The 13,553-nt window shown below is 45.9% G+C and overlaps 1 protein-coding gene across 1 annotated transcript; it reads left to right on the plus strand.

Annotated features, from left to right (window-relative positions):
- The first annotated feature begins 509 nt into the window (after positions 1-509).
- On the plus strand, positions 510-13,128 carry pwp2h (PWP2 small subunit processome component). The gene is made up of 21 exons (XM_028979230.1): positions 510-620; positions 757-869; positions 955-1,049; positions 1,134-1,233; positions 1,495-1,638; positions 2,079-2,214; positions 2,295-2,551; positions 3,247-3,390; positions 3,477-3,547; positions 3,629-3,765; positions 3,849-3,997; positions 5,790-5,937; positions 6,032-6,182; positions 7,063-7,243; positions 7,577-7,724; positions 7,869-7,977; positions 9,772-9,837; positions 9,954-10,172; positions 12,265-12,415; positions 12,648-12,722; positions 12,801-13,128. The coding sequence occupies exons 1-21, from the start codon at positions 603-605 to the stop codon at positions 12,943-12,945; spliced, it is 2,757 nt and encodes a 918-aa protein (XP_028835063.1). The 5' UTR covers positions 510-602; the 3' UTR covers positions 12,946-13,128.
- The last annotated feature ends 425 nt before the right edge of the window (positions 13,129-13,553 follow it).

The following is a 13,553-nucleotide window of genomic DNA, read 5'->3' on the forward strand; positions in this document are numbered from 1 at the left end:
CGTTTGATAAGAAGGACATTTTTTATATGTCGTAATTGACAAAGGTAAATATGAAGTGATTGTCACAAAATCATAGTTACTGTATTAAAAACAGTCAATTGTTCTATTATTCAGTGTAACAAATTCCTGACTTTTCTGTTAAAACTCCTATGCGTGAAAAACCAGTGGAAAAAAGTTTACGTCTAAACACAGTTTAGTTTCGATATGTAAAACTAAAGCCAAATAAATTCCCCTGTGGTGATCGGGGAGCCATTGTCTTATTTTGAAAAAAGTAAAAAAAAAAAAAAAAAAGTAAAGCATTCGAGTAAAAATAGTTTGTGGTGTTTCTTTTTAATTCAAACAGTATTTAGGCTTTTTAAAAAGCTAAATAAATATGCATAATATACATATTTACCGCAAAGCAATATAGCGATAAGTCAAATTGGCCCGATTAACCTGTGAACAACACAAGCGGCTTAATTTATGTTCGACTTTTATTTTGAAACCGTGTGGCGGCGATCACCCGGAAGCAGATCGTTGTGTTGCTGTGGAACACGTGAAGCTTAGACGAGCGGTCTTGATGGACTTTTCACCGGTTTGATTCCTCGGGAGCGGAGAGCGCCATGAAGTTCGCGTACAGGGTGCGTGTCTGCCGCAGACGTGTGTAAAGTCGTCTTTTCGGAACGTTGACCGAAGTCGAAAACTCGTAGAGATTGATGTTGTGATCGCACGTGTCTCTCCTCTGTTCACGTGGGTTTCTGCACATGTTCTTTTCAGTTTTCCAATTTATTGGGAGCAGTTTATCGCCACGGAAACCTAAATTTCTCCAAAGATGGGAATTCAGTGATAAGTTCTGTAGGCAACCGCGTCTCCGTGTTCGACCTGAAGAAGTAAGGATCACCTCTGTCACCATCACCCCTCACTTGAGCTTTTGTGTATTGATCCCCCCCCATTTCTGTCTAATTACTAAATCAGCAACAAGTCCGAGACGCTCCCAGTGTCCACCACGAAAAACATCACCTGCGTGGCACTGTCTCCCGATGGACACCTGGCTGTCCTTGTGGACGAAGGTAAGGCGGCTGTGGGTTTTTTTTTTTGGCGGTGGGCTCCGCTGTGTGCCTGTTGATTCCAGCTCCTCCGCCGTCTTCGTGCAGACGGAGCCGCCGTCCTGGTGAGCTTGGTGACGAGGGCCGTGCTGCACCACTACCATTTCCACAAACCAGTGAGCAGCGTGAGGTTCTCTCCAGATGGCCGGTCAGTTCGCTTGCACGCACACACACCTAAAAATGAACTTTTACAGCATTTACCAGACGTCCTTATCCAGAGCGACTTACAATCAGTAGTTTCAGGGACAGTATATGAAGCTTTTTAAGATGGAACGGTACGTTGCTCAGTGGAACCGAACCAGCAGCCTTCTGTTTATGGGTCCATTTCCACACCACTGCCCCCCCATGGACTAACTTCCTTCATACGGAAGCACTAAATGTGAGTGTGTGTGTGTGTCTTTCGCTACAGGAAATTTGTAGTCACAAAGGAAAATGTGGCTCTTCTGTACCACGCCCCCGGCAAGAGGCGTGAGTTCAATGCCTTCCAGCTGGACAAGAGCTTCTACGGCCCCTACGACGAGACGACCTGCATCGACTGGACCGACGACTCCAGGTGGGGGTGCTGTCTCCTTTTTACCTCCTTTTTATCAGTAGTTACAGGGACAGTCCCCCTGGAGACACTTGGGGTTAAGTAGAGTGGTGTAGCCTAGTGGGTAACACACTCACCTATGAACCAGAAGGCCCAGGTTCAAATCCCACTTACTACCATTGTGTCCCTGAGCAAGACACTTAACCCTGAGTGTCTCCAGGGGGGGACTGTCCCAGTAACTACTGATTGTAAGCCGCTCTGGATAAGGGTCTGATAAATGCTGTAAATGTAAGGGTCTTGCTTGGGGACACAGTGGTAGTAAGTGGGACCCTGTGGTCTTCTGCTTCACGGGCGAGTGTGTTACCCACTTGGCTTCTATCAGCCACGATTAAAACCACCTCTCTCTCTGTCCTGTGTCCCCGCATGTCTCTCTGTCCTGTTCTCGTCTTCACTGGTCCCTTCAGGTGCTTCGCGGTGGGCAGTAAAGACATGAGCACGTGGGTGTTCGGGGCGGAGCGCTGGGCCAACCTCATCTACTACTCGCTGGGTGGCCACAAGGACGTGGTGGTGGGCTGCTTCTTCGAGAAGGACAGTTTAAATGTGAGTCAGTCCTGGGGGATTTTTATTAATATCGTAAATGGCGATATAAAAGCGGCGATCTTCGTGTTTTTCGCTCGCAGTTGTACACGGTGAGTCAGGACGCCGCCCTCTGCGTGTGGGAGACGGACTCAGAGCTGGCGGATCTGAAGAAAGGTCCCAGATACTCCGACAGGAAAAAGATGGGAAATCGTGGCGCTGGAGGAAGGGAGGACGAGGAAGAGGATGAGAGAGAGGAAGGCGAGGACGGGGAGAATGGAGCAGAGGTGATTAGAGGAAGTGCCGAGGCCCCAAAAGAAGTCGAGGGGGTCAAGAACGTTCGCTACAAACAGACGAGCAAGTAAGAGGCATCCGACTCTTTAAATTCCAACCTTGATCATCACCATGTTCCACGTCGTCGTCACTACTGCATTGCATTGTGGGAAAATACTAACAGAAAGTCACCGTGTTACTGTGGAGTTTTGGGAGCAAGATGATTCTAGGTATGATTATAGGTGATCATCTCTGTCTGTGGTCTACAGCCGGGGTCTCCAACATGTCGTTTCTCAGTGGCTCGCCAAGGGATCAGTTATCCAGCTCAAATTTTATTAGGAAAAAAAAGTGTAAAATAAAAAAAAAATGGAGAGTATTTCAGTCCATTGCAACTTCTCTCCGTTAAGAGGACGCAACAGTCCGGTGCGTCAACCGAGTCGTCATTTAAAAAATTGGCACAAACAGGCATTCACCGATGGATAATTAAAGAGGCGATGGCCGTGCTGGCGGAATCTAACCCAGGACCATTGGTCTGTCTGCGTGATCTGAGTGTTTGCCGTTTAAAACTTAAATATATATATATATACACACACACACACACACACACACATATCATTTTAATATACAGCAAAGTTTCTTTTCGGCGTTTGAAATGTTGAAGTGTGCACGTGGGAATCGGACGTTTGAACCGTATGTAGCTCTGCACCGAGGTCGGATAAAAGCTCGGTTGTCGGTATCGCACCGGGGACTGAGCCTCCTGTCCTGTCTCATCACCGCCACCAGACATTTTTTCAACAAGGAGGGCGACTTCAACAAACTCACGGCCGCCGCCTTCCACAAGCACACGCGCATCCTGGTGAGCGGCTTCGCCTCGGGAATCTTCCACCTGCACGAGCTCCCGGAGTTCAGCCTCATCCACTCCCTCAGGTGAGGCCTGCGGAGGCGGCCGAGCACGGAGTAGACCTTGTCCCTCGAGTCCCGACCGATCCCTGTTCTCCTCCGTTCTTCTGCAGCATCTCCGACCAGAGGATCAACGCGGTGGCCTGGAACAGCACCGGCGACTGGATCGGGTTTGGCTGCTCTGGTAACGACGCTAGCTGTCGATGTGAAGTTCATGGTGACTTGATGAGCTTTTCTATTTTCTAACGCGTGCGTACTCGTACAGGAATGGGCCAGCTGCTGGTGTGGGAGTGGCAGAGCGAATCGTACGTCTTTAAGCAGCAGGGCCACTTTAACAACATGGCCACCCTGGCTTACTCTCCAGATGGCCAGTACATCGCCACCGGAGGGGACGATGGGAAAGTGAGTCTTCAGGTTCCTGCCCCGACTGCCTCTTCTCTTATTGGTCCTCGATACTTTACCCTATTTGTGTGTGTGTTTCCCAGGTGAAAGTGTGGAACACAAATAGCGGTCTGTGTTTCGTCACGTTCACCGAACACACTAGCTGTGTCACCAACGTCACCTTTACCTCCAGCGGCTTTGTCATCGTCAGCGCCTCATTGGATGGAACCGTCCGGGCCTTTGACTTGCATAGGTAAAGCCGGATTTGATTTTGCGCTGGAGGATGATAACTGTCTTAACATTTCAGCTGTTTGTATCTGACATTTCAGAATCTCTTTTCTTAGCCAAAGTATGTGAGTGACCGCGTAGAAGGAATTTGATTCCGGTCTCAAGAACTACAGCAATATAGTAAAAATCTACATAGAGAAAAGTACAAGTTCTATTTACATTTACATTTTAAGGCACTTATCAGATGTCCTTATCCAGAGCCCTTTACAGTCAGTAGTTACAGGGACAGTCCCCCTGGAGACACTCAGGGACATAATGGTACTGTGGGCTCTTAAAATCTTAGTCTTATTCATTATTTTGTATTCAGAAATTAAGGCTTTGAAAAGCCTTTTTTTAATTTTTAACCATAATCGGCGACACGCAGGCAGTTTCAGACGCATAAAAACCAGGAAGTGACACGTCACCAAACTCCGTCCCCTCAGAGGTGAATACAAGAGGTCAGTTTAAAGCATCTTCACAGCCGTTCCTTTCAAGATTGAAATAAGATTTTTGACAAGTGGAATGCTGAACTTGTCCTGATGCTCAGCAATTTGGGTGTTTATGGGATATTGTGTTGAAGAGTTGGGCATAAAAGTCCAGGACATTAGAAAACACAAATAAAAAAAAATTGTATGCATTTTAGCGCAGGGACGTCAATTATAAATGTCTCGGTCATAAGACGACACGCATGTATACCAGGTTTGGTGCATGTAGGTTAAACTGTCTAAACTGTCTGAGACTGAAAATCCCCTCTTCACGGGGTCTCCGATCCCAATAGACTCTCTTCTCCTTTGTCGTCCCTGGCTGGTGGGACAACTTGCCTGGCTCCATTCGACTAGCCAAGACTACCAACACCCTTTAAGGAGCAGTTCAAAAAGTATTTGAGACGAGTCTAACACACGCACATGCACACACACACTCACAAAAAAAAAAAATTATAATAATTGTCTAGCACTTAACAATTCCCCTGCATATTCTTTTTCTGACACATTCGGCCTTATCAGGGCTCTTAGTTTTGTAACTCAAAATCTATAGAAACCGAATGAGAATTGCTGGTGTCTTCCTCTTGGAAGTCGCTTTGGATAAAAACGTCTGCCAAGTAAAGTAAAGTCTTTCCACAGGTAGAAAAAAACACTGTTTGAAATGTCGGCATTAAGTCATTCTGCCGAAATGTCACATGATTTCGATGCACAGTGACCAAGCACGACCGAACTCACACTTACATTTGGAGCAACTTGGAGCAACTTAGGGTTAAGTGTCTTGCTCAGGGACACAATGGTAGTAAGAGGGACTTGATCCTGGGTCTTCTGGTTCATAGACGAGTGTGTTACCCACTAGGCTACTACCACTTTCTGTGAACACTTGGTGGCGTAATATAACACTGCCAATATTTTACATGGCTGTGACCGGGGCGTCACCTTCAATATGCCTGTGAAATTTGAGGATGCTTATTTAACGTTTACTAAAATTTAATTTAACGTGGTCTTAAAAAGTCTTAAATTTAAGGGGAAAAAAATCGAGGGTACCCCGAATCGGGAGTGAGCTTCCCGCTAGGCTACTTCCACCCTATAAAATCTAAGGATTACAGTGTACATTACAATGTTGTAATGTTGTAGGTGATTTAGTTGTTTAGGATGAGGACCGCGAGGGCAAGGAAACCATTGCTGCGTCGGCCGGTCATGTATCTTGCGGGCGTCTATATCTTCCACCAGAGGGCAGCGGGTCAAAAAGTCTGATTTAGTTGAGACGTGTCACCAACACGTCTTCTTTTCAAACAGGTACAGAAACTTCCGGACTCTGACGTCGCCGCGGCCGGCGCAGTTCTCCTCGCTGGCGGTAGATGGCAGTGGGGAGCTGGTATGCGCGGGCGCACAGGACTCCTTCGAGATCTTCCTCTGGTCCATGCAGACAGGACGTCTGCTGGAGGTGAGAGACCGTGGGAATTTCTTCTTTCCCGCAGCACTTCTGTCCCCTGACAAGCCACCTGAAATATTTCTCCACATCGCTCATGATTGTCCAGGTTCTGAGTGGACACGAGGGTCCGGTGAGCTGCCTGTGTTTCTCTCCGGTACGGTCCGTGCTGGCCAGCGTGTCATGGGACCGGACGGTGCGGCTGTGGGACATGCTGGACAGCTGGCAGACCAGGGAGACGCTGAGACTCTCTGCTGATGGTAGCACACAACATCACACAACAGTATAAAATGTGGGGTCACCTGATCAGGAGAGAGCTTTGAAATTATACTTTATTTCTAAAACACATTTTTCGAAAAATATTTCTGAATGTACACATTCCATGAAATATTCGAAATGCCTCATCAGCCAAAGTATTTAGTTTAGTGAGTATAAGATAAGAAAATAATTTTTTTTCTTGTCCTAAAAGCATGTTCAGAGCAACAAGATAAGAACAGAACAGTAGTAATAGTGCAGAAAATAAAAAAGTAATAACTATGCCCGGTATAGTAAAGTGACATTAATTAGATCAAGCAGTGATTGGGCAGTGATGGCCCAGCGGTTAAGGAAGCCCCGAAATCAGAAGGTTGCCGGTTCGAATCCCGATCCGCCGAGGTGCCACTGAGCAAAGCACCGTCCCCACACACTGTTCACTCAGGGTGATGGGTTAAATGCAGAGGACAAATTTCACTATGTGCACAATGTGCTGTGCTTCTGTGTATCACAATGACAATCACCTCACTTCACCAAGAGATATGAATAAAGTAGTTTTGTGCCATAAATAGAGAGCGCGGTAGCAGCATGTTGGGTTGGACGTAACTGGACCATCATACAGGAGGGTATAATTTCACAGTCCCACGAAAAGCCAGACGTTAATACTGATCCTGAGAAGATCACCTACAGAATGGGGAAGAGATGTACAGTCGTACTTCCTGCGGCGCAGCGTGGGGTGAGAGGGGAGCTTTTTTAGCATCATCCACCTGGGACTGAACCAGCCTTTTTGAGCAGCTTGTTCATCCAGTTGGCATCAGCTGTTATTCATGAAGTGAAAATTTCCACAGTTTCCACATTTTCTTCTCTGTCTCTCGCTCACTCTCTCAGGTCTGGCGGTGGCGTATCGGCCGGACGGCGAGGAGCTCGCCGTGGCAACGCTGGATGGCGAGCTCTCCTTCTGGAACCCTCAGTCTGCCGCGCAGACCGGCTCCATCGCCGGGCGCCACGACCTGCAGACCGGACGCAAGGACACCGACAAGGTCGCCGCCAAGCAGACAGCCAAGGGAAAGTGAGTGGGCATTCAAATCTTTACGTTTTCGATCAGACGGCAGCATCATAAACCACGTCCGAAATTTCGGTGGGTGTGGTTTTACACTAGCTACCCCCACATCATCAACTTGGTGTCGGTAGTAGGCGTGGTCCAGGGGTATTAGGACACTACGCTATGCTGTGTGAGAGCTGTCAGTCACGCCGACAGACTCCTCCCCTTTTTATTTTGGGTTCAACATGTCTGGTTGTCATGCTTTTGTGTGTGTGTGTGTGTGTGTGTGTGTGTGTGTGTGTGTGTGTGTGTGTGTGTGTGTGTGTGTGTGTGTGTGTGTGTGTGTGTGTGTGTGTATAGGTCTTTCACCTGCTTGTGTTACTCTGCTGATGGCCAGTCCATCCTAGCAGGCGGCCAGTCCAAGTTTGTCTGCATCTATAGCATCAGAGATCAGGTGCTGATGAAGAAGTTCGAGATCTCCTGCAACCTGTCGCTGGACGCTATGGAGGTGCCCTCTCCTGCTAAATCACAGAACACAGTCTAATGCCACCATCGTCACTTCTGCACACCCACGTCCAGTCCTGGTGTTCAGTTTAATTCTGAGTGAACACAGACAACATGAATCTCCTCCTAAATGTCCCTGCGTTTCCAGGAGTTTCTGGACCGACGTAAGATGACTGAGTTCGGCAGTCTGTCTCTGGTGGACGAGGGGGCGGGTGATGGAGATGAAGTTCAGCTCAGCCTGCCTGGCGTTAAGAGAGGTGCGTCTTCGCCCTGTCCGTAGTTCCAGCACGGTGAGATCAGAGATCTGCAGATCATCACGCCAGGCCTGATATGTGACTACAGCAGCGTCTGGTGAAAAAAACGACCGTGCCGGCTCCATCCATCGGTCTGGCAGATGAAATGATGTGTGCGGGCCAGACAGGAATGCAGTTACTGAGGTTTACTGATATATATGACAAGACAGGACTGGAAACCCTTAAAAAGGAGGAGTCTTCTTGCAGGCACGTAATATTAGCAGGTACGTGAAGCTGTGGTGCGCCCGTCTTGCATAATAAAGGAAAACGGGAAATATGATAGAAGAGGGGCGCACCACAGCTTCTCGTACTTGCTAATAGTATGGCTGATACTACATTTACATTTATGGCATTTATCAGACGCCCTTTTCCAGAGCGACTTACAATCAGTATTACAGGGACAGTCCCCCTGGAGCAACTTAGGGTTAAGTGTCTTGCTCAGGGACACAATGGTAGTAAGTGGGATTTGAACCTGGGTCTTCTGGTTCATAGGCGAGTGTCTAACCCACTAGGCTACTACCACCGTACCACCCTGTTTTTAACTACGACTCTTCTAGATGATCAAAACCCTGAAGAAGATGATACTACGGCAGATACAAACAGCTAGAGCTCTGCAAAGGAAGGAATTATTTACTTACTTACTTACACCTGTAGTTGTGTGTTTATTTAACAGCTGAGAATCTTTAGATTTACAAGTGCTGGTTAAATAATTAGAATATCTTCAAAAAGTCGATTTACAAGTGAATCTTGTATAACGCTTACATTCATTCCACACAGACTGATTTATATTTCAGGTTTTGATTTTTGATCATTATAATGAAAACCCCAGTTCAGTATGGCACTGCTCAGGTCTTATGAGAGCCTGTGATAGTGGCCATCAGATCTTCTGCTTTGTTGGGTCTGGCATATCGCATCTTCCTCTTCACAACACGCCATAGATTTTCTAGGGGTATAGGGGTTAAGGTCAGGCGATTCTGCTGGCCAATTAAGAAGAGGGATACCATGTCATTAAACCAGGTACTGGTAGCTTTGGCACTGTTGGAAAGTCCTGCTGGAAAAAAAATGCATCTCCATATAGTTGGTCAGCAGCAGGAAGCATGAAGTGCTCTAAAAGCTCCTGGCGTACAGCTGCGTTGACCTTGGACCTCAGAAAACCCAGTGGACCAACACCAGCAGGTGTCATGGCGGCCCAAACCATCACTGTCTGTGGAAACTTTACACTGGGCCTTTACTTTCGTCAGAGAACTTTGGACCACTCAGCAGCAGTCCAGTCCTTTTCCTCTGTAGCCCAGGAGAGACGCTTCTGTATGCGACAGCTGAAACCCAAGTCTCGCATACGTCCGAGCGTAGTGCTTCTGACCCCAGCCGCAGTCCACGCCTTTTTTCTCTTAAATGGTTTTGTTTCACAGTTCTCTCCAGGGTGCGGGTGTCCCTATTGCTTGTATGTGTTTTTTGTCTTCTTCCTTTCGCCTGTCTGTTAATGATCTCTATGAACTGCCATCCTCTTTAGCAATGACCTTTTGACGCCTTGCCCTGCTTGTGCAAGGTGTCAATGGTTGTCTTGTGGACAACTGTCAAATCAGCCTACCAACCTTTTCACGATATTCCAATTTTCTGAGATACTGAATTGGGGTTTTCATTATTTGTCAGTTATAATCATCAAAATTGAATTATAATAAACACTTGAAATGTATCGTTCTGTGTGGAATGAATGAATACATTATACAACCATCATTCTTTTGAATCCTTGTTCTGTAGGCGATATGAGCTCTCGGAGATTTAAGCCAGAAATCCGCGTGTCCTCTCTGCGCTTCTCCCCAACCGGTGAGTTCCTAGTATCCCTCTGGACACCCGGTGCGATCTGGCATCAACACGCATCGTGTGTTTTCCCCTGAAGCCGGAGAATCCAGCATCATTCACGCTCTCGTTCCTCCAATCAGGTCGCAGCTGGGCGGCGACCTCCACCGAGGGGCTTCTCATCTACTCTCTGGATGCCTCTCTGGTGTTTGACCCCTATGACCTCTCACTGGACGTGACCCCGGTGAGTGTGCGCCGACAGTTGAAGAGGAAGGAGTGGGCGTCGGCCATTCTGCTGGCCTTCCGTCTGAATGAGAGCGCCCTCATCAGGGAGGTGATTGAAGCGGTTCCTCATGACCAGAGTAAGTTTTATAGTTTTAAACTTTATATATATATATATATATACTAGTGCTGCACGATTAATCTAATCGTAATCGCGATGTCAGTCTGTGCGATTACATGAACGCAAAAAGCTGCGATTTAAATGATTAGTACATGGATTGGATCGGATATGTTGCCGATCCAGTCTCTCATTCTCTCAAAGTTGGCGAGCTGACTGAAGTCTCACGTCTCACATCTCAGTCGGATGTGACGTGTTTGGTCACATGACTTTCGATTTGGAAACATATGGTTAGACTGCGCATGATGCGCTGCATCGTACGTCAACGTCGCCGCCATATTGCGATAGGCTCTGCTGTGGCGTGAAGCATATACATGTCTATGGAGAGAAGTGCATAAAAATGCCTCACTCTTGTGCTGCTTGGGGCTGTACAAACCGCTGTGCGCTCCAAACCAGATCCCGGGGGATTACATTTCATAGGTAAAGCGGGACAATTGTTTTGAATATATTTGGCCATTATAAAATCCCGTTTTATAAGTCTTAATCTTAGCTAAGCTAGGCTAAGCTAGCGAAGCAATGCATTCCTGTGTTCAAGTCAGCCTCCAAACAACGTTTTGGCTAAACGTAAGAACTATAATACGGGATTTTATAATGACCAAATATAATCAAAACAGTTGTTTAGCCTTACCAGGGTTTGTCGTTCGACTGTAATGTAAATAGTTTTTTGTGATTATTTAATATTTTTTGTGATTATTTTGTATTTGTAGAATATTGTATTTTGAAAGCACTGGGCATTTCAGGTTGTTATATGTTTCACTTTTAAATTAAACATTTCACTATTAGTATGCGACTTTCATTGATATACAAGCAAGTGTCCTTTATCATATCGCAATCGCATATCGCAATATTGATCTCAATAATCGCAATATGTCTTTTTCCCCAAATCGTGCAGCCCTAATATACAGACACACACACACACACACACACACACACACACACACACACACACACAACAAGTAATTATCTCTCTTAGTAGTTGATTTTGGCTGTTTCAATATCACATATGAACATGCATCTATACTACTAAAAATGCTTATTTATGTAACAAAAAGAACATACAGGCCTCAGCTTATAGCTTAAACTTTCATATAGCAATTGTGAAGCTTTTTACATGCTTGTGTGCATGAAAACATCTCTGTATATCCTGTGCAAAATGTAATTTTAACAAACAAATGTGTGTAAAACACTTGGAGCCCTGCATCTGGGCTTATCATTATATTTGTATCCCTGGACCCATTTGGGATGCAATTCAGCCTAAGAATGGATGGAGTTTTGATTGAGTGACATATTTTGTGTCTGTGTGTTATGTGAGGAGATGTCACATAGAAAAGCGAAGAAAATCCTATTTTCCCAGTGCTGCCCCCTCCTCATAATTTCCCGATCCAGTTCGTTCTCTATATAAAAAGGAGACACCAGCAACTCTCAGCCAGCATGATTTGATTTACAGAGCTTGGTTCAGAACTGATACAGTGAGTCGCTATTATACAAATTGATCAGTTCAGTTTGCGGGCCAACATTATATTTGTCTTTAATACAACCAGTCGTTTTTGACACACAAGGCAGGTTGTACCGGAGCATGCACACCAGCGCGCTATAAATTAATGGTGTGGGATGTGCTTTTACATTTATAAGCGTTACGAATTAGCTTAGCTGAGCTATGAATGTTCAAACAGGGTCCAATGCACATAGGAATGTATTGAACACTAAATTTAGCATTGGTAGCATTTTAAAAACACACCCTGCTAGCAGATGATTTGACCGAAATGCACCTCTGGCAGATATCCAATGACTTTGTTTTGGACCCATGGTCCATTTTTACACACGCTGAGCGAGGAGCATCCGCGTCAATGTTTCTGCATGAACCCCAACAACCACCCACATAATCATATTACAATCAATCGACAAGCTACAACACAATCACGAACCGGCCACTTCATTCGGACGTGTTGGACATGTTGTAATTCAGACAGATGATTTAAATGCCTCTGATGTGTAATTAAGTGGTCTGTGTGTGTGTGTGTGTGTGTGTGTGTGTGTGTGTGTGTGTGTGTCAGTTGCGGTGGTGTGCAGCTTGTTGCCAGATGTCTATGTTGAGAAGCTGCTGGCGTTTGTGGCCGCGACGTTGGAGACGTCCAGCCACCTGCAGTTCTACCTGACCTGGGCTCAGAATCTGCTGACCACACATGGACAGAAACTGAAGAACAGGTAAATCAGACATTTTCACACACGCACACACACACGCACACACACACGCACACACACACACACACACACACACACACACACACACACCTACATAAACTACGTATATGTAATTTTTGTTTATTCTGTTATTTTTGGACTGGCGGCTGAAGAAGTGTAGTTACTGTCCCTCACACACATCGTGTGACTTCTGTAGAACGTTAATCACCGTGTAACTCAGATCTTCATGCAACAGGTCTGCTGCCATGCTGCCCACAGTCCAGTCCCTGCAGAAGAGTGTCCAGAGGCACTTTGAAGACCTGTCCAAGCTGTGAGTATCCTGGGGACAACCGTTCCACTCTCACGAGAATTAGTTTTTAACGGTGATCTCGTTCTCTCTCTTTCCCAGCTGTGACTGGAACGTGTTCTCGCTGCGCTACGCCGCAGCGCTGTCCAACCAGCGAGGCTTGAAGCGAGCCGCGGTGCATCAGGCGAGCGACGAGGAAGAGGAGGCTTCGGGAGAAGATGCGCTCCTGACAGACCCTCTCGAGTAGAAGAAGAGAAGCTCCATCGAATGATGCTGCGAACTCTGTCAGGGCTGACTGCGCTCAGGCCCAGTGTCCCTTTTGTACAATTATGGTACAATCCAGTCATTTCCAGTTTTTTCTACAGATGATTTGATATGATAAATTTTCCTTAAATTCTACACAAATAAAAATGGCAGATTATTGTTTTGATGGAGTGTCATATTTTCTGTGTCTGTGTGTTATGTGTGGAAATGTTTGCTCTTTTTGCTCCTCATAGTTCGTTCTCTATATAAAAAAGAAACACCAGCAACTCTCAGCCAGCATGATTTGATTTAGCAGAACTTGGTTCAGCACTGATACAGCGAGTCGCTATTATACAAATTGATAAGTTCAGTTTGCGGGCCAACATTATTTTTGTCTTCAATACAAAAAGATATCTTTCAAATGACTAATACCTTGATTATAGCCCTTCACAGCCTCTATTAATATCATCACTCAGCGGTTTAAAATTTGTATTGCAATTATGAATAGATTTTAAACATTTTGAGATTTCTCCTGATGCCCCCAGAACCCCCTAAAAGCGATTACAGTTTTGATGGTGTATTTTGTGGACAGACATTGTAATGGCACTCAAC

This window comes from Denticeps clupeoides, chromosome 5, assembly GCF_900700375.1.
Source record: "Denticeps clupeoides chromosome 5, fDenClu1.1, whole genome shotgun sequence".
NCBI lineage: Eukaryota > Metazoa > Chordata > Actinopteri > Clupeiformes > Denticipitidae > Denticeps > Denticeps clupeoides.

Bases quoted from the DNA above. Each gene is read 5' to 3' on its own strand.
- pwp2h (XM_028979230.1), top strand. The intron at 3,998-5,789 runs GTAAAGCCGGAT...CTTTTCAAACAG, and splicing joins CGGGCCTTTGACTTGCATAG to GTACAGAAACTTCCGGACTC. The intron at 7,725-7,868 runs GTGCCCTCTCCT...CTGCGTTTCCAG, and splicing joins TGTCGCTGGACGCTATGGAG to GAGTTTCTGGACCGACGTAA.